This window comes from Bos javanicus, chromosome 16, assembly GCF_032452875.1.
Source record: "Bos javanicus breed banteng chromosome 16, ARS-OSU_banteng_1.0, whole genome shotgun sequence".
Classification (NCBI taxonomy): Eukaryota; Metazoa; Chordata; class Mammalia; order Artiodactyla; family Bovidae; genus Bos; species Bos javanicus.
The window spans coordinates 81,382,599-81,404,266 of record NC_083883.1 but is presented as its reverse complement, the minus strand read 5'-3'; the positions used below and the strand labels follow the sequence as shown (position 1 = coordinate 81,404,266).

Genomic DNA, 21,668 nt, shown 5'->3' with positions numbered 1-21,668 from the left:
TGGGGGGTTGGTGAGAGCTGAGACCAGAGTGGCCCAAGATGATAGTAATAATCGTAACTGCTGCTTTTGAGTCCTTCCCGTGTGCCAGGACTTAACAGATGTTATCTAAGTTAACCATCTCACTAACCCTAAGAAGTAGAGGTTTCGTTGTTGCTGACTCTTTTCTACCCCAGGGACTGCAGCACTCCAGGCTTCCCTGTCCTTCACCAACTCCCAGAGCTTGCTCAAACTCATGTCCATGGAGTTGGTGATGCCATCCAACCATCCATCCTCTGCCATCCCCTTCTCCTGCCTTTAATCTTTCCCAGCATCAGGGTCTTTTCTAACGAGTTACCTCTTCACATCAGGTGGCCAAAATATTGGATCTTCTGCTTCAGCATCAGTCCTTCCAATGAATATTCAGGACTGATCTGCTTTAGGATGGACTGGTTTGATCTGCTTGCAGTCCAAGGGACTCTCGAGAGTCTTCTCCAAAACCACAGTTCAAAAGCATCAGTTGTTCAGTGCTCAGCTTTCTTTATAGTCCAACTCTCACATCCATACATGACTACTGGAAAAACCATAGCTTTAACTATATGGACCTTTGTCAGCAAAGTAATATCTCTGCTTTTTAATATGCTGTCTAGATTGGTCATAGCTTTTCTTCCAAGGAGCAGCGTCTTAATTTCTGGCTGCAGTCACCATCTGCAGTGATTTTGGAGCCCAAGAAAATAAAGTCTTTCACTGTTTCCCCATCTGTTTGCTATGAAGTGATGGGACTGGATGCCATGATCTTTGTTTTTTGAATGTTGAGTTTTAAGCCAACTTTTTCACTCTCCTCTTTCACTTTCATCAAGAGGCTCTTTAGTTTTTCACTTTCTGTCATAAGGGTGGTGTCATCTGCATATCTGAGGTTCTTGATATTTCTCCCAGAAATCTTGATTCCAGCTTGTGCTTCATCCAGCCCAGCATTTCACATGGTGTACTCTGCATATCAGTTAAATAAGCAGGGTGACAATATACAGCCTTGATGTTCTGCTTTCCCAATTTTATAACAGTCTGTTGTTCCATATCGGATTCTAACTGTTGCTTCTTGATTTGCATACAGGTTTCTCAGGAAACAGGAAAGGTGTTCTGGTATTTTCATTTCTTTAAGAATTTTCCAGTTTCTTGTGATCCACACAGTCAAAGGCTTTAGCATAGTCAATGAAGCGGAATTCTCTTGCTTTTTCTATGATCCAGTGGACGTTGGCAATTTGATCTCTGGTTCCTCTGCCTTTTCTAAATCCAGCTTGAGCATCTAGATGTTTAATTACTTCCATTTTTCAGGTGAAATAAAAATGAGATCTCTGAACATTAAGACTCTTGGCTTACATACCTCAGAAGAGTCAGTGATTCTAAAGCTACCATCTGCCTGCCCTGGATATGGGTTCAAAATAGACTGGAGCCCTAAAACTCATGTGATCCCCACTGTCTCCCGAAACTAACTTAGTTTGTAGAGGCTGCCAAGGAGAAGGAGGGGAAGCCAGTTCCTCCAGAGCCCTGCCTGGGGTGGGAGAAGGTAGGAGCCAGGGCAGTGTGCCATGCCCTCCGACGATGCCGTCCTAAATGCCCCTTGTTTGCCCACATGGTTAGGAGAATGACCGCCTGGCCATTTTGTATCTAATCGCCACAGAACAGGAAGTGACAGTGTGGGCCATTACATGTGTCAGATTAACTTGGTTGTGTTGTTTAAACGCTGAATTCTCTTTCTGTGTACTCAGCGTCTGTCGACTCTTAATTTAAAGAGGGAGAGAAGGCAGAGGTGCCAGACGAGAGCCACTTGTCCTCATGTGTGCGGATCTGGGGGCGCTGGGGACGGGGTGGCCCTGGGGGAGTAGCCGGGCAGGCTCGTGGGCAGGTGCGGGAGTCCCCCAGCGTGAGGGCAGGTCACTCAGCTCCTGGGCTCCCTGACCCCACGGCATCGAGGAGAAGGAGTGTCCCAGGACGAGCAGGGTGTTCTGAAGAGCGTGCTGAGGGAGGCTGGAGGAAGGTCGTGAGGCGTGATGACACCTCCCTCATAAAAGGCTTCTACGTGAAATACGGGCCCCTTCTAAGCAGGCCAGAGCTGACACGGAGCCATCCTGCCCGCCCTTCAGAGCCAGAGATCCCTTTCTGCGGGCCTTTCACTGGGGGAAGAGGCTCAGATATCAGGCAATTATCCCTGACACCCACCCCAGAGAAAGTCATTATTCAGGGGATTCTGAAAGCCAACATAATTAGTCCAATTAATCTCTAGCGATGAATTATTCTGTCCGATGATCATCTTCGGAAGCAAAGGATTCATTAGGGTCTCTGGCTGACAGCGGGGAGTCGAATGTCCTTTTATCCCCCTCCCTGTCCCCTACTCGATAGGATGGGTCTTCTCGCCTTGATAAATTCCGTCTCCATTAAGGAGGGGCTGGTCGGGAGCAGCAGGACTAGAGCTGGGCTCTGAGGCCTGCTGCCCGCTCCCCGACCTTGTGGTTAAGGCCTGCGTGTATCTAGTGGGAGCGTGGGGGCAACTGGGTACAAGCCGTGTGACCAGCCAATGTGGTAACCAGGGGTCATCATGGACTTTCTGCTACTACTGAGTCGCTAACTCGTGTCTGACTCTGTGATGCCACAGACTGTAGCTCGCCAAGCTCCTTTGTCCATGGGATTTCCGGGGTGAGAATACTGGAGTGGGTTGCTATTTCCTTCTCCAGGGGATCTTCCCCACCCGTGGATTGAATGCATGTCTCCTGCTTGGCAGGTGAATTCTTTACCACTGGAAGCAGTTAATCTCAGCACATCTGCTGACTGGGGATTCTCCAGGAGTTCTAAGGCCAAGGTCCACGTTTTTGTTGGAACTTCCTTTGTATAATTTAGCAGTTGTGGCTCCAAGTGGAGGCAGATGGTGGAACCCAGGGAGGCGTGGCCCTGAGTTGTTGGGATGGGCTGCCTGGGGGAGACGGCGCCCGGGGAGCTCAAGCAGCCACTGAAGAGCTGCCGGACTGGGCGTTGGGCGGGCTGGTCGGGACCCTTGCTGGTCGAGATCCCTGGAGTCCCAGCTCCATGAGTTTGGGATGGAGAGTTTTGTTGTAGCTTTTTTCACTGCATGTTAAAGAGCCATCAGTCCAGTAAAGTATACAGGTCTGCCTCCCCAGGAAAATCACGGGGCAGACGGGTAACAGGGGTTTGTGATGGCCTGGAAAATGCAGAGAGATCTTTAGAGTGAGTTCCTGAGCTCCATGGAAAGCTTTTCTGGTGTCAGGGGAGCTGCTTTCCTCTGATTTGTGTCTGGGCCAGGGAAACAGAGGCGGAGGTGTCAGGGAGGAAGAAAAGCACATCCTATGAGCGGCCTGAAGCGGTCCAGCGCAGACTCGCACAGAGCTGCAGGCGCTGGCCGAGGGCGCTGCTGGTGGGGGCGGTGACGGGGGGTGGGTGGGGGGTGCGGTGGTGAAAGTCTCCTTGAGGGAGAGCCAGAAGGTGGGCGGCGGTCCCTCAAGGTGGGACAGGTGGACGTCTGTGCTCCGTGGAGCAGGTGCCGGGCCCTTGGTGACGAGAGCTGTGGCCTCTGCCCTGGAGGCAGACAGAGGGTGAGGAGGTGAGGGATGGACAGAGACGCAGTGTGCAGGCTTTGGGCAAGCCTGCCATGGGCTCCAGCAGGGACCCCAGGGCAGGACGAGTGGTGTCTCTCCAGGCTAGGAGGTCTGCGTTCAGATAAACGTTCCTGGGCTGTTGGGGTGGAGGTGCGGTTACACAGCCATGTCAATGTCGTATGGGCCGGGGGGATGAGGCCAGCAGGTGCCGGGAGTGGTTCCTGCAAAAGTCGGGTGTGCTGCTGGTCCAGAGTGACGTAGGCATCACGTGTTCCATCGTTTGCGGAAGTGATCACTGAGGTGGCCAGGAGGGCTTCCTGGAGGAGGTGTGACTGGGCACTGAAGCACAGGTAGGAGTCACCCAGCGGGGAAGGCCCTTAGACAAGAGCAGTAGGGATGGAGCGTGAAGGGTGGTGATACATGGGAAAGTGGTGCAAGGCCAGGCCAGTTCTCCAGGAGGCCTCGAAAGTCACCCGAGAGACACTGAGCTCTCACCCTGCAGAAACCCAGGGTGCTGAGCATGGCGCGGCCTCCCCATCCTTGGGCTGTGGGTGGGAGAAGGGTCTGTCTGAAGCCACCTGAGCCACTCCCCAGCCTCTGGCTTGGGCTTGGCACTTCTGTACTGAATTCTTTCTGTGGAGGAGACGCATAGACATCCGTTCAGTCCTCTGTTTGCCCTGGTCCCCAGGAGCCCAACCTATTGTTCCCATGGCAACTGTCAGCGGTGGGTGGGGGCAGGGAGGAGGGCAGAGCCCCAAGTCATCACCGGGCTACCCCGCCCCGAGAAGAGGGGGCAGATGGGAACTGCTGACTGTGAAGGGAGGTGGGGGCACCGGGCAGGAAACCTGAGGGCCAGGCCCCCTCTGTCCTTTAAGCAGACAGCGTGAGGGCCAACTGGAGCCGGACCTGGTGAGGGCCAACTGGAGCCGGACCTGGCGCGGGCCGACCCCCATCTCTCTTCTTGCCCTCCCGAGCGTCTGCAGTCTCATTGATGATGGATGACCCTGGGCCGGGAGGGCAGGGCTCACGGCTGCTGGGACCTTCTGCTGCGAGGGGCTGGAGTCATTTGCAAGGACGCCGGGGCCTAGATTGTCAGCAAGCTAAGCTGGACCGTGGACAAACCCCTGGGATGGTGGCTTTGGTACGCGGCCCGTCTGCTGACAGATATGGGAAGCCCCTGGCGGCCGGGGGAAGGGGTGTTCCCTGGTCCCAGTGAGCTGTTAGGTGCTTTTTCACTGAAGACCCCGATGGGCAGGAGGCAGTCCCAGAGAGGCGCTGGGCTCGGAACAGCAGGGGCCTCCCCTCCTCCCCACCCCCCAACGCACCCCCCGACCCCGAGCTGCAGGGCCTACCCTCCTGGTGTCGCGAATGTGGAGGGGTTTGGCACACGGTGCGTGCTAAGTCACTTCAGTCATTCTGACTCTGCGAACCCTTAGACTGCAGCCCACCAGGCTCCTCTGTCCTGGGACTTCCCAGGCAAGAAGACTGGAGTGGGTTGCCGTGCCCTCCTCCTCCAGGTCATCTTCCCACCCAGGGATCCAGCCCACATCTCATGTCTCCTGCGTTGGCAGGGGGGGTTCTTTACCACTAGCGCCACCTCCTGACACACAGGAGGCGCTTAATACCTCTTACTTTGCCTCTTTGTTTCCAAGGTAGTAGGACAGGTGGGCTCAGTTTGGCCAAGGGCCTGCGTATTTCTCAGAGGCAGGCGGCCAGCCCCAGCTGCTGGCTTTCTGGTCCGCGGTCTCCTCTGGAGGATGCCTCGGGCCTCAGCCCCGTCCCAGCCTCTCAGCTCTGCGTCCTACTCCAGCCTGATGGGTCCAGGACGGTCCCTCGCACCAGGGAGGAGGATGAACACAGAGAACACCAGCTTCTCCGTGTCCACTCGGGCATGTGGCGGCCCTGTCCTCTGCAGGCCCCTCTCTGCCCAGCCCTGGGCACCCCAGCCGCCCCCTGAGCCCTGTGCGTGTCCCTGGTCACAGGAGGCCCTCGACACACAGCGGGGACTCGCCGCTAGAACATCTCTGCCCTTGAGGAGGCTCCGGCAGGAAGACCTGTGGGTTCTTCCAGAACCTACACCCCATGGGGAACGTGGGTATGCGGGAGAGGCTGGGCTCCCCAGGAGGGTGAGCTCTCCAGGGGCTTTTCCTTGGGAATTTGGTTCCATTCAAATGGCAACCAGTCATCAGCTACCAGGCCGTCGGGGTGGGGGAGGGGGACATGGGGGGAGGGTGGGGTGGGGTTGCGGGAGGGTGGGGGGTGAGGGGTCAGGAGAGGGAGGTTGGGCAAAGACCAGAGAAGGCCCAGGGTCCCCCGCTCCCTCTCCCTGCTCCTCCCCGGCCAAGCGCTAAGTGGGTCCCAGGCTCCTCCAGCACATCCCCGGCCTCACCCCCTCCCCGCATGGGACCAGGCCAGAGCTGAGGCTGGTCCCCTGGAGGAAGGGTCCTGGTGCACAGGTGCCCCTGCCCACCCCTGCCTAGCCCTCTCTCCCTCACCCAGATGTGGGGACCAGCCGACCAAGCCCCAGAAGAGGCTGCCCTGGAGGCCGCCCTGTCCCAGCCTGTGGGCCCCAGCCCCCCTGGGCGAGGCCGGGGGTGGGGGCAGGGAGGACAGCCTGGAGCTGCTGGGTCCCAGTGGGTTCCCGCACTCCGGGCCAGGGGTGGCCGGCCCGCCTGGTCTTGGCACGTGGGCTGTGCAGCCTGGTGGGTGGTGCTCTAGGAAGGTTCCTCCCAGGCCAGGGCACCCGCAGGCTACGCAGACAGAGGCCGGAGGGGCAGTGCTTCCTCGAGGAAGCGCCAGGCAGTCCCGGAGGTGGGGACTCCGGCTGGCCCGCCGCCCAGTCCCGCGGCCTCCTGGCAACCCTGTTCCCATTCATCCCGTGGGCAGAGCAGGACAGGCCTCCTCCTGTGGCCTGGAAGGCCATGCTGGACGCCAGCCTGTCTGTCAGGAAGGGCCTCCAGGCGCCCAGTTCTACTGTCCTCCTTGCCAGTTGTAATTTATTCTGAAAAATGGTGGACATCAGTCAGACTTGGACTCAAGATTCCTACTGTAGCACGTCCACCAGCGGTGTGAGCTTCGGGAGCTGAGTGGCCTCTCTGAGCCTGGCCTATCGAGTCAGGATAACTGCACTCGGCGTTAAGTAGACACCTGCTCATCTCCGTCCCTGCCTCGGAGGACACTGCCTGCCCTGCAGGGCCCCAGCCAGCCTTGTCAGGTTTATGCCGGCTTGCTCTGCCCCCTCCCCCACTGGTTGGAAGGGCTTCCCAGGTGGCACTAGCGGTAAAGAACCCGCCTGCTAATGGAGGAGACGTATGTGGCGCGGGTTCGATCCCTGGGTCAGGAAGATCCCCTGGAGGAGGGCATGCAACCCCTCCAGCATTCTTGCCTGGAGCATCCCATGGACGGAGGAGCCTGGGGGGGCCACAGTCCATGGGGGCGCAGAGTCAGGCACGACTGAAGCGACTCAGCGGACAGGCAGACCCCTCGCCGGAAGCCTTCTTGAGACTTAGCTCCCCGCCTCACTGCTCTGGGGCCCAGCCCGGGTGAACGGAGGGAGTCTTGGCCTTCATTAGCCGGGTTCATTCGGTGGGTGTTCGGGCTGCCCTGGAGGTGTTGCTGGCAGATGGGCTGAGCCTGAGGGCCCCCAGGGCGGCGGGGAGCAGAGGGTTGAGGGATCAGTGACACAGAAGGCTTTTTCAGAAATGGAGCCCCCAGGGGCGGCCGGGTGAGGCGGGCGGCAGCTTTGCTGTGGAGCAGATGCGCTCCTGGGCGAGGGGCGGGGGCCTCCTAGGAGGGTCCCCCTCGGGGCGGCCCCGCACAGCCAGGCCCTGCCCCCAGCTGTCCCCCCGAGCCCTCCCTGGGGCCTGGCCGCCTCCACTGTACACCCGCCTGGCTCTGTCGTCTTGCCCAGGTCTCTGCCACTCCGTTGGGCCTCAGTCTCTCCCCTCAAATGGCCTCGAAGTCTCCCGCCAGCCCTTTGACACCCGCCCTCCTCCAGACTGGTGGCAGGGCATCCAGGCTGGCACACGGCCTGCTGACCTTGTACCCACAGCCCAGTCCCCGTGTCCCAGGGCCGGCATCTCATCTTACAGGTGAGACAGGGGGGTCGCAGATCATGTTCCTGTGGATGGTCCCGAGGCCATGCTGGCTGCAGGCCCCTTGCAGAGGGCGGGGGGGCAAGGTGCAGCCCCTCCCCAGGAGCCAGGAAGGGCAGGTCTGCAGAGGAGGCTGGAAAGGGGGGATCTGCAGCCAGGGGTGTTAACGCCGGGAGCGCCCACCCCCAGCAAGGCCGCCCCTTCAGAGACAGTGTGTCTTGTCACTTGGGCCCTGGGAGGCCCAGGAAAGGCAATGACGAGGGGGCCCAGGGCAGACGGGGCGTGAGAGTGGGCAGAGCAGGGCGTCACCCCGCTTGCCACTGACTCGGACGCTGTGCTCCGGCAGCTTTCTGCCCAGCCCACCCTGGGCCCCCTGCACCTCCAGACGGGCCCTGTTTATAAAGTCGATTGCTGGACTTGCAGGGCACCAAAGGGGAACACCTGTGGGTGCGCCGGGACACTGGTGCAGACCACGCCGGGGGGCTTGGCGGCGCTGTTGGGGGGCTTTGGTGACCCAGCTGCCCTCTCTCTGCTGTGCTGCCACCAGCCAGCGCGGGGCTGAGGCCCCTCAGCAGTTCAGGTGTGGCTGATACAACTGTGCTTAAATGTAGTAAGTTTCACCGTGAAAGATGCTCGACTGCATAAATCGTTGGGTAAATGGAAATTACATCCCTGCTGAGACGCCCACAAGGGTGGCTGCGAGCAGAAGGACAGACAGAAACAGGTGTTGGCGAGATCGTGGCGCGGTCGGCGCCCTCAGCTCTGCTGGTGGAGACGGGTCGGTGAGGCCGCTCCAGGAAGCAGCACAGACAGTATCCCGTGTTGTGTTCCAAGGCATTTATCCAAGAGAACGGAAAACGTGTCCATGTAGAAGTTTGGGTATGAATGGTTGTAGCAGCTTTAGTCATAAAACAGGCAGAAAATGGAAGTGACCCAAATGCCCATCAAATGACGAGAGCAGAAACATAAAATACAGTGTTCCTGTACAGTGGAACGCCGTGCGCACGGCGTGCATGTACAGGGGAACGCCGTGCGCACGGCGTGCGTGTATAGCTTCAGACATGGAAAGGCGTGAAGTACAGACACATGATACGTGAATGAGCCTTGAAGGTGAGAGAAGCCAGTTACGAAATGCAGCGTGTTTGAGATTCATTTCTGTGGGGCGCCCCGAACAGGCAGATCCACAGACACAGAAGGGAGGCCTGGGCTGCCAGGGGCTGGGGCGAGGGGTGATACAGACCTTCCGGAATCGACAGCGGCACTGGCTGTACAGCTTTGTTGTTGTGCGGTCCAGCTGCCAAGTCGTGTCCGACGCTTTGTGACCCTGTGGGCTACAGCACGCCGGGCTCCTCTGTCCTTCCCTGTTTCCCGGAATTTACTCAGACTCGTGTCCATTGAGTTGGTGATGCCATCCAACGTCACTTTGCAACTTTACAAATGTACTAAAACCCACTGAATTGTGTACTTTAAGAGGATGACTGTCACGCTCCATGAGTTAGTTCTCTGTAAACACACTGTATACATACGTGCATTTGTGGATCATGGCCAGGATAATACTAGATGGTGATATTCCCAGAGTCAGACCATCTGGTCGCGATCTTGGCTTTACTGCCTTCAGCAGCTTACTCATCCTCTCTGGGCTTCAGGTTTCTCAACCGTAAAATGGGGGTGATAATCAGACCACCTCAAAGGTTGTCAAGACAGTTACACGGGCTACAATCTGAAAGTCCAGAGAAGTGTGCCTGGCAGGTGGCAGAGGACTTGGCCAGTCAGCTGACCCCAACATTACTAGAAATCCCCAGGGCCCTTCCGATTGTCGCCACACCTGGGCCCGGGCCCAGCCCCACCCGCCCCCACCCTCTTCCTTCCCCTCCCCCTCTGCCTGCAGATGGTCCTCACTAATGTGAGAACTGTTGCCATAACAACAGCTCTGCCCCCAGCAGCAGCGACTCCATTGGAGCCGGTGTCACGTGACGGCTCTGGGCAGCATCACCATAACACTGCCAGTGAGCCAGGAGGTTTATGGGGCAGGAGAGCCAGGCTCGTCAGGGGACGGGCCCGACCCCCACGCAGCAGGCAGGCCACCGTCAGCAGGAGGCCAGCCCTGGAGGCCCAGGAGGATGGGGTGGACAAGAAATGTCGAGAATTGGCTCTCTAACCCTGTAGCCCTGTAGCCCTGTAACCATCAGAGGGAGATGGAGCAGACAAGAGGGAGCTGGAGGCGGGCGCCCCCGGGTCCCACAGCCCTCTGTGTGGCCGCCCTGGACCAGCAGGTCTTTCCCGAGGCAGACCGTGCCGGACGTCAGGGAGTGGCTGTGCTGGGCTGGCTGGAGGGCCTGAGGGCTGCCTGCTGCAGAGAGAGGCCGCCAGTGCCCCCAGAAAGGGCCAGGCTGGGCAGGGTGCAGGGGCTGGAGCGATGACCCTGCTCCCTCTTGCCCATGCGCGCGTCTGCCCAGGAGCCCTGCAGAGCAGAAGGGCGGCCAGGGCAGAGCTGTGAAGCCTGACCCACTCTCCAGAGGGGGCACTCAGCTTGCAGCCGCTGGGGCAGAAAGCAACGGGTCTCCATGCTCTGGCCCCGCATCCGAGCTCGCCGCCTGGAGCCCACGGGTGCCCAGAGGCAGGCACTGCCCCTCTGTTCTAGCCAGCGGCTCCCACTGGAGGTGCCAAGCCCCTGTCTGTTCCCCAGGAGGATGGCAGCCCTGGCATGCCGGGCACCCAAGGGAGCTGTGCTATCACCAGGAGCTGCCTGCCCTCAGCATTGCAGCAGCGCCCGGCGGCGCCCCCTGGTGGCCCGTCGGGGACAGGCACACCCCAGGATCAGCACAGAGAGACTCCTGGGGGGAGGCCTGGGAACCCCGGAGTGGGCTTTCCCAGAGACAGGACGGTGCTGTTTGTGCCCAGGGAGCACACTTGGGCTGAGGGCCCAGGACACACTGCCCCGAGGCCCGGCCTCTGGAAGTCAGAGCCTGGTGTCAGTGGGGAGACTGCTCTGGAGGCTGCAGCAAGGTGTCCGGGCTCTCAGATGGGACCCCTGGTCGCGTTGCACATAGTGGGGCTTGGACGGTGCAGGTTCCTGGGCCCTGGCTCCAGCCCGGGCATCTTTAGGGGTGATACCCTGGCACCTGCACTTTCAGCCCTCTCCAGGAGGAGAAGAGACATTTACTCAGGCTTCACCAGCTGCAGAGCTCCACAGCCAGACGGTCAGAATTGACTAGAGCCTTGAGTGTCCCCAGCCCCAGCTCCCTTATTCTATCCATAGGGCAACTGAAGCCCAGAAAGAGGGAGTAATTTACCCGAGGCCCCACAGCCAGCTGGCCCGCACCCTACGGAAACCACATGCCCAGCCCCCCAAGCCGCCTCTGTCCCTCCCCCCCAGCCTCACGGCTCCTCTTGGCCGAGTGCCCCCTGGAGACACGTTACTGAGGGTCCCTGAGCCAAGTCTTCTCATTCAATCAAAATCGAAACTGCTGGTGACAGGCAGACACCCCTGCCTCACAATTCCAGCCCAGGGGAGTCCTTCCTGCCCCCTTCTGGCCCCTGGTGGCTCCTCGCCTTGCCTCACATAGCCTCGTGGCCAGCACCTTGCTTTGTAGCCCTGATGCTGCCTGGGTGCTCTGCCCACTCAGCAGCAGTGGGAGGATCACTTGCTGGTTGAAAAGGTTCAGGCTTCTCCCGGGCAAAGATGGGGACCTGGGAGCCCTCCATGGCAGGAAGCATGGACTGGCCATGCCGTAGGGCTCCGTAACAGCTGCCTCCAACAGTACTGTGACTTAAGAGGGGGATAACTGAATTAGTAACAGACTAAACTGTTCCACACCGCATGCTGGTAGAGGGGGAGGCTCTGGCACGGAGGCCCACCCCAGGCTCTTGCTGGGGCCTCTGGGCTCAGAGAGGGGTGAGGGGGTGGAGTTGCAGGAGGACCGCTTGGCTCTGCCCGACGGCGGGGAGGTCTGTGTGCAGGGTGCTCTGTCCTCTGTCAGTTTCAGCCCCGCACCAAGCCTCACATGAGACAGAGCCTTCAGAGGCCACGGCCCCTGGGAGTCCATCTAGGACAGGGTCACTGGCTGCCAGAGTCCACAGAACCCATCCGTATGACCTCTGAGCAATGAGGATATGTGAGGTGGGCTTGCAGTGCCTGCCCCGGCCAGACCTTGAAGGTCATGTCCTAGAGCAGAGAAGACGGACAGAAATGAGTCAGACTCCCAAAGACGTGGGACTCAGTGTCCACAGAGTGGTCATCTATAGACACTGGGGGTCGTGTGGCGGCACAGATGCCCAAGGACCTTCTGGTTAGGGGTCATGTTGTCAGAGAAATGTGTGTTTGTAACTGGCTCTTAGACAAAGCTATGGTTTTTCCAGTAGTCATGTATAAATCTGAGAGTTGGACTATAAAGAAAGCTGAGCACCAAAGAATTGATGCTTTTGAACTGTGATGTTGGAGAAGACTCTTGAGAGTCCCTTGGGCAGCAAGGACATCCAACCAGTCCATCCTAAAGGAAATCAGTCCTGAATACTCATTGGAAGAATTGATGCTGAGGCTGAAACTCCAATATTTTGGCCGCCTGATGCAAAGAACTGACTCATTTGAAAAGACCCTGATGCTGGGAAAGATTGAAGGCGGGAGGAGAAGGGGACAACAGAGGATGAGATGGCTGGATGGCATCACCAACTCAATGGACATGAGTTTGAGTCAACTCCGGAAGTTGGTGATGGACAGGGAGGCCTGGTGTGCTATGATTCATGGGGTCACAAAGAGTTGGACACAACTGAGCAACTGAACTGTAACTTATTATACTGATATTTTACCTGTGTGTATTAGGGGCCTAAACTGTGACAAATTTTAGAATTTATAGAAGATTTAGGTGCTATCCTTGGGACAATAGGGTCAGGAGAGTTTTTTTTTTCTTTTTGGAAGTTGCTGAGAGAGGGTGTGTGAGAGAGAGAGAGATGCCTCTCTCAGGTCCTCTAGCCTGGGTTTCTAGGTGGATGTAGCTTGTGCTGTCTCAGACAGGTCCTTTACACAGTGGTCACCCCCACAGGTGACATCTGAGTGCCTCTCCACCCCAGGGCAACACGGGGCAGCCAGGCCAGGGCCTCCAGTGCCCGAGCCTCGGGCTCGCCCCTCCCCACCTGGTGGTGCTCACAAGCCTAACCCTCTCCAGCTGGAGTGACGTGCTGTTTCTTTTGAGCTCTGAAATGCTGGGGCTTGAAAATCTTCCTCTTGAGGCACTTCCGTTCCTTCTGTCGGTTCCTGCCTGGTCCATTCACTCGGGATGCAGGAGCCAGTCTACAGGCTGGGCCCCGCCTCAGGCTGAACTGAATGTGTTGCAGGTAAGTCTCAAGTGTTCACTTGGCATCCTCTGAAGTTCACGTCATTGTCAGCCGGTAATTCAAGCTGTGCAGAGCTTGGGGAAATGTGCCTGCTGGGTGAGGGGCCCTGAGTCCCACTCCTTCCTGCATGCCCCTAAATCTCTTGGGGTCGTTGTCCTCTCGCCCACTACATCAGGTTTCAGATCTAAGGCGAAGAGCTGGGCAGGGCATGTAGCTCCAGCCAATCCAGGTCGCCCCCCTCACCCTACCGCACTCCTGTGGAGAACTTACTGTGGGCGTAGCACGCACGACAGCTCTTTAATCCCCCTGACAGACCGGGGAGTGGGTAACACTATTCTCCCCTCTTCGTAGAGCATACAGCTCAGCAGGGTGGTGAAATGCCTCGCTCCAGGTCAGAAGGAATGGGGTGGGAGTTACCGCCAGCACCTGCCCTTGGCTGTGTGGACTGGACCTATGGTACCACTAGGCAGCCCTTCCTTTGGGACTCAGGACTGATGGTCTTGCCGTCCGGGGCAGCCTGCTGCCCGGATCAGGCTTCAGGCAGAAAGCACCCTGCTTGCCATCATCTTCCCAGGGTGCTGCCCCATCTCCAGCCCCAGGGACCCCTGTGCTCTACTTCCAGCTTTTCCCTCTGCACTTGTGGTGGGAGACGCATCCACACAACTCTCCATGTGCACGTCTGCGGGGTGGCAGAGTGGGAAGCCTGTGATCCTGATGTGACGGCCCCCACGGGCTGCCGGCCGGACCACGGAGGGATGCGTCTGAGGTGTGTGTGCATGTCGGAGGCCCTCCGTGGTCATGGAAAGAACAGCCCTGCAGTCTCACATGGGGGAAGTGCCTGGTTTTGAGTCCACCTCGATGGGACGCTGTGTGCATCTGGGTGGGTGTGCCTGCCCCTCCCCCAAGTGTGCGCACCGGGTGCCGAGTGGACTCCTCACAGAGACAGCAGTCTGTCTGTGGTCTCCTATGAGAAACTCCACCCCGGTGCATGCTGGGAGGATGCTGTTTGTGGCGACTGTGTGTTACCGTGGTGATGGCTGGTTTTAGGGAGACTGTTGCCACCTTCTGAGCCTGGGAAGCACACGTCCAGACATCAGCCGACAAAACCTATCATTGTCAGAGTCATGTGGGCCCCGGACAACACCCCACCCCAGTGAGCCTCGCGAAGATGGTGGAAAAGGGAGGAGAGGGATGACGGCTGTTATCGGTTTGGGGTCAGAGATGGGTAGGGGTGTGGGGTGAATCTTTTTACAGATGCTGCTTATTCGTAATTTAGAGTTAAAAATGTGAAGAGTACAGACACCGCCAGGCTCTGAGGCGCCCTCACCATCCCTCACCTGAGCTGAGCCTTTGGGGAGCAGGGTGATGTGCCCCAATATGGCCACCAGGGGACGCTGCTGGGGCGTGGAGGGATTGATGGGGTGGCGCTTCTGCGACTGTCCTCAGCCCTGCTCCGTCCCAGCTCTGTCCCCGCCTGCCCCCCATGCTCACCTGCTCCTGGGGTGGCACCCTGGTGCCACATGTTCCTCCTTATTACATTTCTGCACCTCCAGCCAGTCACCTCACCCACCCCCAAGAGCCACGGACCCGGTTGGACTGGTCACTTCCAAGGACTTCTGTGGCTCTGATTTGGATACTTTGGGGTAGCTCTGCCCCACTCTACTGGCATGTTATGAGGAGGACCCTGTGTGAGTTAAACACTTTTCTCTGTTTTTTTTTTTTTTTTAAGACATCGTCCTAATGGGACACACATCCGTCCATTCTTTTTATGTATGTTGACTGTGGCCGAGTCCGTCCATGCTTGTGATGGCCCCTGAGTACCTGCTGTCCTGCCGCTGGTGGCACCAAGATGCTCTGTGAGGTGCAGGGCCCCGCCTCTGGGGCTCAGTGTCTCCTCCATGAAATGGGGCAGCTGCACTGAGCTCCCCCACTTGCCATGTGCCTCCACTCACTGAGGCCTGCAGGGGCTGGCACACATGGTCTCCAGGTGGCCCTTGGTCCCCTCCTCTCTGGACCACTCACCCCTCGGCTGTGTGCACCTTTCCCCTTGTCTCCGCCAAATCCATGGAAAGCATCTCGCTGGCCCAGAAACCCATGTCTCAGCAGCATATTCTTGGTCCTCATATAGGCGTCTTAGGGCCAAGGTTTAAATATACATATACACCTTCTGACCCTGCCTGTTTTCCACGCCAAACCATCATGACAACCATGAAACCGCGCCAGGTGAGCCTTGCCAGGATAAACAGTCACGGGCAGCAGAGGAGTGATGTGAGGAGGCCCGCCCTCATCCCTCCCAGCTGCCAGCCTTCCTCCGCCCCGGAGGAGGGGAGGAGAGGAGAGAGGACTGGGCTGGCCTGGGTGTGGAGCTGCTTCTCGGGAAAGGTGCCCCTGAGGCTCTGGGAGGGCCGTGCACCTGGCTCCCTGCCCCCCTCCCCTGCCCCCACCTCGCTGACAAGGCAGGCCGAGCAGCCGCCAGCCGAACTTAGTCTTGGGGAAAATGCCTCCTGAATTCAGAGATGTCCTCTGTGACAGCTTTTAGAGCCGCACACTCCTGCTGGGTCTGGGTGAGTGGGGGACTCAAGGGCTCTAGGCTGAGACCCCGGGGGTCTGGTTGGGGCAGTTGCCTGGGGTTCAGAGCTGTTGAGTTTTCCCTGTTGCTTTGTCGTCGTCTCTGTGGGCCCCTGACTCTCCCAGGTCACTTTTCAGGGGCACTGAGGGAGCTGCCCACATTCAGTGACTGGTCCAAGGCCCAGGAGAGGCCATGGCTTGGGCGGACGGTGTGTGCGCTTCACAGAGGCATCCTGGCTGGAGTGCAGGAGTGACGGGGACGCTCTGGAGTGTCCTCACACCCGGTACCCTCAGTCTTTCGGATGCTGTTCCCCCGGGAAGGCGATGGGGTCTGTTTCAGTTTGCTGTGGTCACCTCTCCTCTGTCTGCGGTCATGCCCTGCCTGCAAACCACAACTGGTTCCACAGCCCTGATCCTTCAGGAGTCTGCACTGGGGCTGCGCCCACACACACTCGCCCGGACGTGCACCTCTGGCCTGGGGTCTGCATGCCCAGCCTTCCCGCGGCTGCTCACTGCCCCTCCCCACCAGCATCTCCGGGGCCCTGCACGCCGACGGCCCCTGCAGGTGCTCCCAGTCAGGGCCTGATGCCAGCTCCCACCAGCTCCCACTGCCGACCCCCAGCACCACTCCCTGGCTCTGGGCTCAGCGACATCACAGCACCCTTGCAGAGTATTTCTGCCCCAGAGACTGGCCAACACCACACATCCGGGCACCGCTGCCTCCAAGAGCCAGGGTGAAACACCAATCCATGCACCACGGCAGGCTGGGTATTGGGCAGATGTTCCGGCTAACCCCAACCACGGGGGCCTGGTCTGGAACCTCTGCTAGGAGAAGCTGCTGCTGCTAAGTCGCTTCAGTTGTGTCCAACTCTGTGCAACCCCATAGACGGCAGCCCACCAGGCTTCCCGTCCCTGGGATTCTCCTGGCAAGAACACTGGAGTGGGTTGCCATTTCCTTCTCCAGTGCATGAAAGTGAAAAGTGAAAGTGAAGTCGCTCAGTCGTGTCCAACTCCTAGCGACCCCATGAACTGCAGCCCACCAGGCCCCTCTGTCCATGGGATTTTCCAGGCAAGAGTACTGGAGTGGGGTGCCATTGCCTACAGGGCACCCCAAAGTGATGCAGGCCAGGGTTGTCCCGTGGGTGTCTGGGAGGACACTGAAGGCTGGTGCCCCTGTCCCTTCCAGGGCTGGGACCTCAGGGGCTCAAGGGTGTGTCCCAGGCCCTCAGGAAGGCCTGAGAGGCAGTCATGTCCCAGGGCCCATCCAGGGATGCAGCCTCTGGCCACCTCGAACTCAGCAGTAAGTCCTCCCCACTCACCCAGCTCCTCTCCTCCCTCCAGACCCTGAGTCCCAGAGAAAGAGGACCGTGCAGAATGTCCTGGATCTGCGCCAGAACCTGGAGGAAACCATGTCCAGCCTTCGAGGGTCCCAGGTGACTCACAGGTAAGAGCCCACTGCCCCTCCTTCCCTATGTGGAGGGCGGGCCCCCCACCTGGGCCGAGGCAGCATGCACTGAGTCCATGGGGGGAGTGCGCCCTTGCCTGGCGTCGGCTTCTGCTGAACACTTTGACTTCATCTCATCAGGCTGGAGCCTCACTGGATGGGTGGAAGGAGGAGCCAGCACGCGGCTCAGGCCGTGACTGCCCTCCTCCACGCCCTCCTGGGTGTCCACTTCCCCGTTGTCTCAAGGGCTTGCTCACTCCCTTCCTCTCCCTGTGCTGAAGCTTCCACATGCCCTTCCTGACACGCAGCAGCCTTCTTGCCCCCTCAGCCGGCAAGCAGCCCAGCCTCTGCGCTGTGCGGACACCCTCCTCCAGCCCCTCACGAGCCCTTGCAGCCCCGCCGTGCGGGGCACCCCCGCCCTCCTGCCGCGCCTCTCTCTGCCCTGGTGTCCTGGCCCCAGGCTCAGCGTGACTCAGAATTTCCTGCACTGGCTCCTGGGGCTGCCCAGATGAGCTCATGCTGTCAGCTCCAAGGGGGACAGAGGGCCGGGCTACACCCTAGGGGTAGGGGGCAAACCGCCAGGATTGAGAAATCCTGGGGGTGTGGAGCAGGAAGGTAGAGAAGAGTCGGTTCCTCCCCACCTCCTGGGATTGGAAAATGAGAGCAAATAGGCAGTGGGAGAAGGACTTCTCCTGACCCAGGTGTGTGGCCAAGTTATATGCAAACCAAACTTACATACCTCCAGTGACAGAGGACTCATTACTTCCCAGCCATCCCATCCTTGTGGGGTGGTGGTGACTGTGAAGTGGAGCTGAGTCTGGCCTCAGCAGCTCCCAGCTCCCTTGCTGAGATCCCTTTGTTCCTCCTTCCCACGCTCCTCCCCAGCCCTACCCCATCCCCCGCCTGGGACACTCAGCACATCGCTCCCAGACATCTGAAACATTTCCCGTGATAAGCAGAGCCTGCTGTCTCTGTGACTACCTCTGCTCGAGCCAGCAGGATTCTAACTGCTGAAGGAATGTGATGAGGAGGGCCGAGAAGAAAGTGGATGTGGGCTCTGGGAGGCTCTGGGACCCTGTACATCCGTCTCCAGCCCTCCCAGCCCTCCCAGCCCTAAGCAGGAACCCACGTGGGACAGGGTCTGGCTCGAGTCCTCTCACTGTTTTGAGGACCCAGTGGATTAAGTCTTGGATGCCCTCCTTCCCCAGCCAGGGAAGTTGTTGGAACAGCTCAGCCCCACCTTGCCTGCCAGCCCCATGCCAAAGAAGGCCCACGCGCTCTGCTCCTGAGGGGTCACACCCCAGGTGACTCACCCACAGGGCAAGGGCAGCAGCCCCCGTCTCCTGTCCCCACCCCCAACCCCCGCACGAAGGCAGCTTGACGCCGTGCAGGCCCTGCTGCTTTCTGCAGGGGAACAGGAAGGCCTCGTGTGTAAAGTTGACCAGTTAGAGGGCAGCGCCTGGGCCTCTGGCTTGTCTCCCTCTATGGGAGAGGAACCAAGAGCCCTGAAGCGGCCCTTCTGTTTGCTGTGGACCCAGAGCCACTTCCTCCCTGAGCCTTTGGTTTATGTTATTCCTGGTGCACACTCTGATAGCCAAAACAGTGACTCCCTCAGCTTTGATGGCTCTTGTACCAAACGCTTTACATCAATCAGCCCTCCCTCAGCCCTGGGAGCGGACAGGGTGTGCACACAGGGCCTGGTTAGAGGAGGAGCAGCGAGAGGCTGGGGAGAAGGGGCCACGTGCCAGACTCGCCCAGGCTGATCAGGGTGCTTGTGCGTCCAGCGAGCCAGGGGCAGAGCTCCCAGGACAGACACGGGCTGTGTCCTGCAGGAGCTCATGGCCCAGTGAGCATGCCCAGCAAGGCGATTTTCACCCTGGAGTCACAGGCTGCCTGTAGTTTAGTTTAGTTCCTTTTTGGAAACCTTTCCTCCCGTGCTACTTCCCCTGTTTCTCTGGCTCGATTCCCCCACAAGGAGAGAGTCTGGGTCAGGGGGCTGGGGCTGCAGAGGAAGTGAGACTGCCCTCTGGCCACCCCCAGCCCGCTCCGGCCCATCACGCCGTCCACCCCACACACGTCCTCCCCAGAGAGGAGCAAGACTGGAAGGTGGGATCTGGGACTGGAAATCAGGGACCCAGGTTTGAGCTAGAGTTTCGGCCACAGACTCAGAGGTGTCTGGAGGTATGTTTGGGATAAAGATGAGTGGTGGGGTCAGGGCTGCCCCCTCACCGCACTGCCAGGAGAACAGAACCGGGGGCACAGCCGCTCTTGGTGCCAAGTTTGCCCTGAAAACAGGCTTCCCTAGAGCGCCCATCCCGACCAGGACTGTCACGCCCTCTTCCTTCTCTCCTAGTCTCCTTGACACGGCAGCTTGTTTTTATTAAGTCCTTACCACGTGAGGCCCAGTCCCAAGTCTCAGGCAGAGAATCCTCCTGCTTGCTCGTCTGACCCGAGCAGCAGGAGTGAGGCCGGCCACCTCCCAGGACCATAGGCGCCCCCTTCAGGGAACTTACATGCTCCCCAAGCTCTGCGTCATTAGAGAGAGAAAGTGCGCAAGGCATGGCAGGGCCAGCAGGAGGGCCCAGGGGAGACGCTGGGCAGCAGCCAGGCCAGGAAGCCTGCTCACTGACCGCCCTGCCGTCTTGGTCCTGCGCACCCACAGGGCTTCTACAGGGACCACCATCCAGCTCACCCTGAGCTCATAACAGAAAAGAGGTGCTGGACGCTCTGAGCAGAGTGGATGATCGAGGCTTTCTACTCTTGCGTGACCCCTCCCACCCTGCCGCATGGGCTCACTGGGCACCTTCTACATGCCCGGCACTTGCATGTGGTCCTTCTGAATCTATATATGATGAAGCTGTTATAGTTTCATCTCCATTTGACAGATGAGGAGATGGAGACTCAGGAAAGTTGATGAGGACTCTGGCTCACTATCTAATAAGTAGAGGAGTCAAACAGGGGTCATATTACAAAATCTGTGCCCTCGGCAGTGGACGGGATCCCTTCCCTTCTGCCCACTAGCCTCTTCCTTTGACACCTGCGCTGACGTGCAGCAGGGCCTACACCCTGAGAGGCCACCTGGAGGCCGGGGGTGAGGGTGGGGGGGTGCTGGGGCAGGAGTGGGGAGGGAGGCACCACAGGGTGCCTGAGGACAGTGCTCGGGGCTCCGCGCAGGGCCCGAGGGTAACCAGTGCCTTTCTGCCTGCCCAGCTCCCTGGAGATGACTTGCTATGACAGTGATGACGCCAACCCCCGCAGTGTGTCCAGTCTGTCCAACCGCTCATCACCCCTTTCCTGGCGCTATGGCCAGTCCAGCCCGCGGCTGCAGGCCGGGGACGCGCCGTCGGTGGGCGGCAGCTGCCGCTCGGAGGGGCCACCTGCCTGGTACATGCACGGGGAGCGCGCGCACTACGCGCACACCATGCCCATGCGCTCCCCGAGCAAGCTCGGCCACATCTCGCGCCTGGAGCTGGTCGAGTCCCTGGACTCGGAAGACGTGGACCTCAAGTCTGGCTACATGAGCGACAGCGACCTCATGGGCAAGACCATGACGGAGGACGACGACATCACCACTGGGTAGGGGTGGCCTGCGGGCCGCTGGGAGGTGGGCAGTCCGGTGATCGGACGTGGGAAGGGCGGGTGGACCCCGGGGGCGGGGGATGGGGGGGGGTGGAGGAGGTGCTGGGGACGGTTCACGGGGACCGCGGAGGAGCGAATAGCCCAGGGAGGCCGAGGGGACCGCAGACAGCCCGGCGCATGGACCCCCGTAGGGTTAGGGCGGATGAACCTCGGCCCGGGGCCGGGGCTGCGCTGTGATCAAGGTCGAGGACCGCGTGCCGGTCCCGGGCAGACGAGGGGGTGGCGTCTGGGGGAGCTGATTGGTCAGCGAGGGCGCCGCGTCACTAGTCCCTGCAGCTGTCACTCTGTGCCTCGCCCCGCCCTCCTGGTCTCCGCCCTCGCCGGCCAGTGGCTCCGGCGGCTGCGTGTGGGCCTGGAGAGTCAGGGTGACAGCGACCCGTCCCCCGAAAGGCCGCTGGAAGAGAGGCCACCGCGTTTGTTGGCAGCCCTGGCCCCAGGCGCAGCACTATCTCCGCTGCCTCCTCCGGGCCCGGCCCTGGCGCCCTCCCTCCCCTGGTTTCTCCTGCAAACCTCTGCCCGCGCTGCAACGTCTATCCAACAGAGCCCGTCGAGCCCTTCTTTCCCGCCTTCTTCCTCTTGTCTCTTTCTGCCCCGGTAAAGCCTAAAGCCGTTTGGTTCGTGGAGCAACTTGGACAGAGAGGCGGGGGAACAGTCTGGAACGCAAGGGGAGAGGGCAGAAGGAGAGGGGTGCTGGAGTCTCGGTGTTCAAGCCAGGGGCTCCCAGAGCCCGGGGCGCTCCTGGAGGCTCTCGGGCACCCCCACACACCCCCCACATCGGGCACCCCCATCCGCCCACCTGCCACCCCCACCCCTGACTGGCTCCGCCCCCCCCTCACCCGTGACACAGGAGGCTGCAGGGCCCCTCCCCGACCCCTGGGGACCACCTCTCCCTAGTAAACAGATTGAACTGGAGGAGAGTGGGAAGTAGCTGAGGTCCAGGCCATCCACTGCTCCCCACCCCGGGGCTGTACTGGGAGGGCCTGGCAGGGCCCGTTGGGCTGACAGGCTGCT

The 21,668-nt window shown here is 59.7% G+C and overlaps 1 protein-coding gene and 1 long non-coding RNA gene across 5 annotated transcripts in view; both read left to right on the top strand.

The window, feature by feature from the left end:
* Window positions 1-21,668, top strand: part of NAV1 (neuron navigator 1) — a 199,191-nt gene that overhangs the window by 100,763 nt on the left and 76,760 nt on the right. For 3 of the 4 annotated variants that reach the window (XM_061383763.1, XM_061383769.1, XM_061383764.1), the window contains 2 exons: window positions 16,916-17,018; window positions 20,229-20,594. In XM_061383763.1, coding sequence (XP_061239747.1) covers window positions 16,916-17,018; window positions 20,229-20,594 — 469 coding nt within the window. Of the gene's footprint in view, window positions 1-13,981; window positions 14,160-16,915; window positions 17,019-20,228; window positions 20,595-21,668 lie in introns of those variants that run through there. The other variant, XM_061383766.1, reaches the window with a different exon arrangement.
* On the top strand, window positions 14,136-15,174 carry LOC133228242 (uncharacterized). Its single transcript, XR_009730146.1, has 2 exons — window positions 14,136-14,220; window positions 14,736-15,174. It is a non-coding gene; the product is annotated as an uncharacterized LOC133228242 (long non-coding RNA).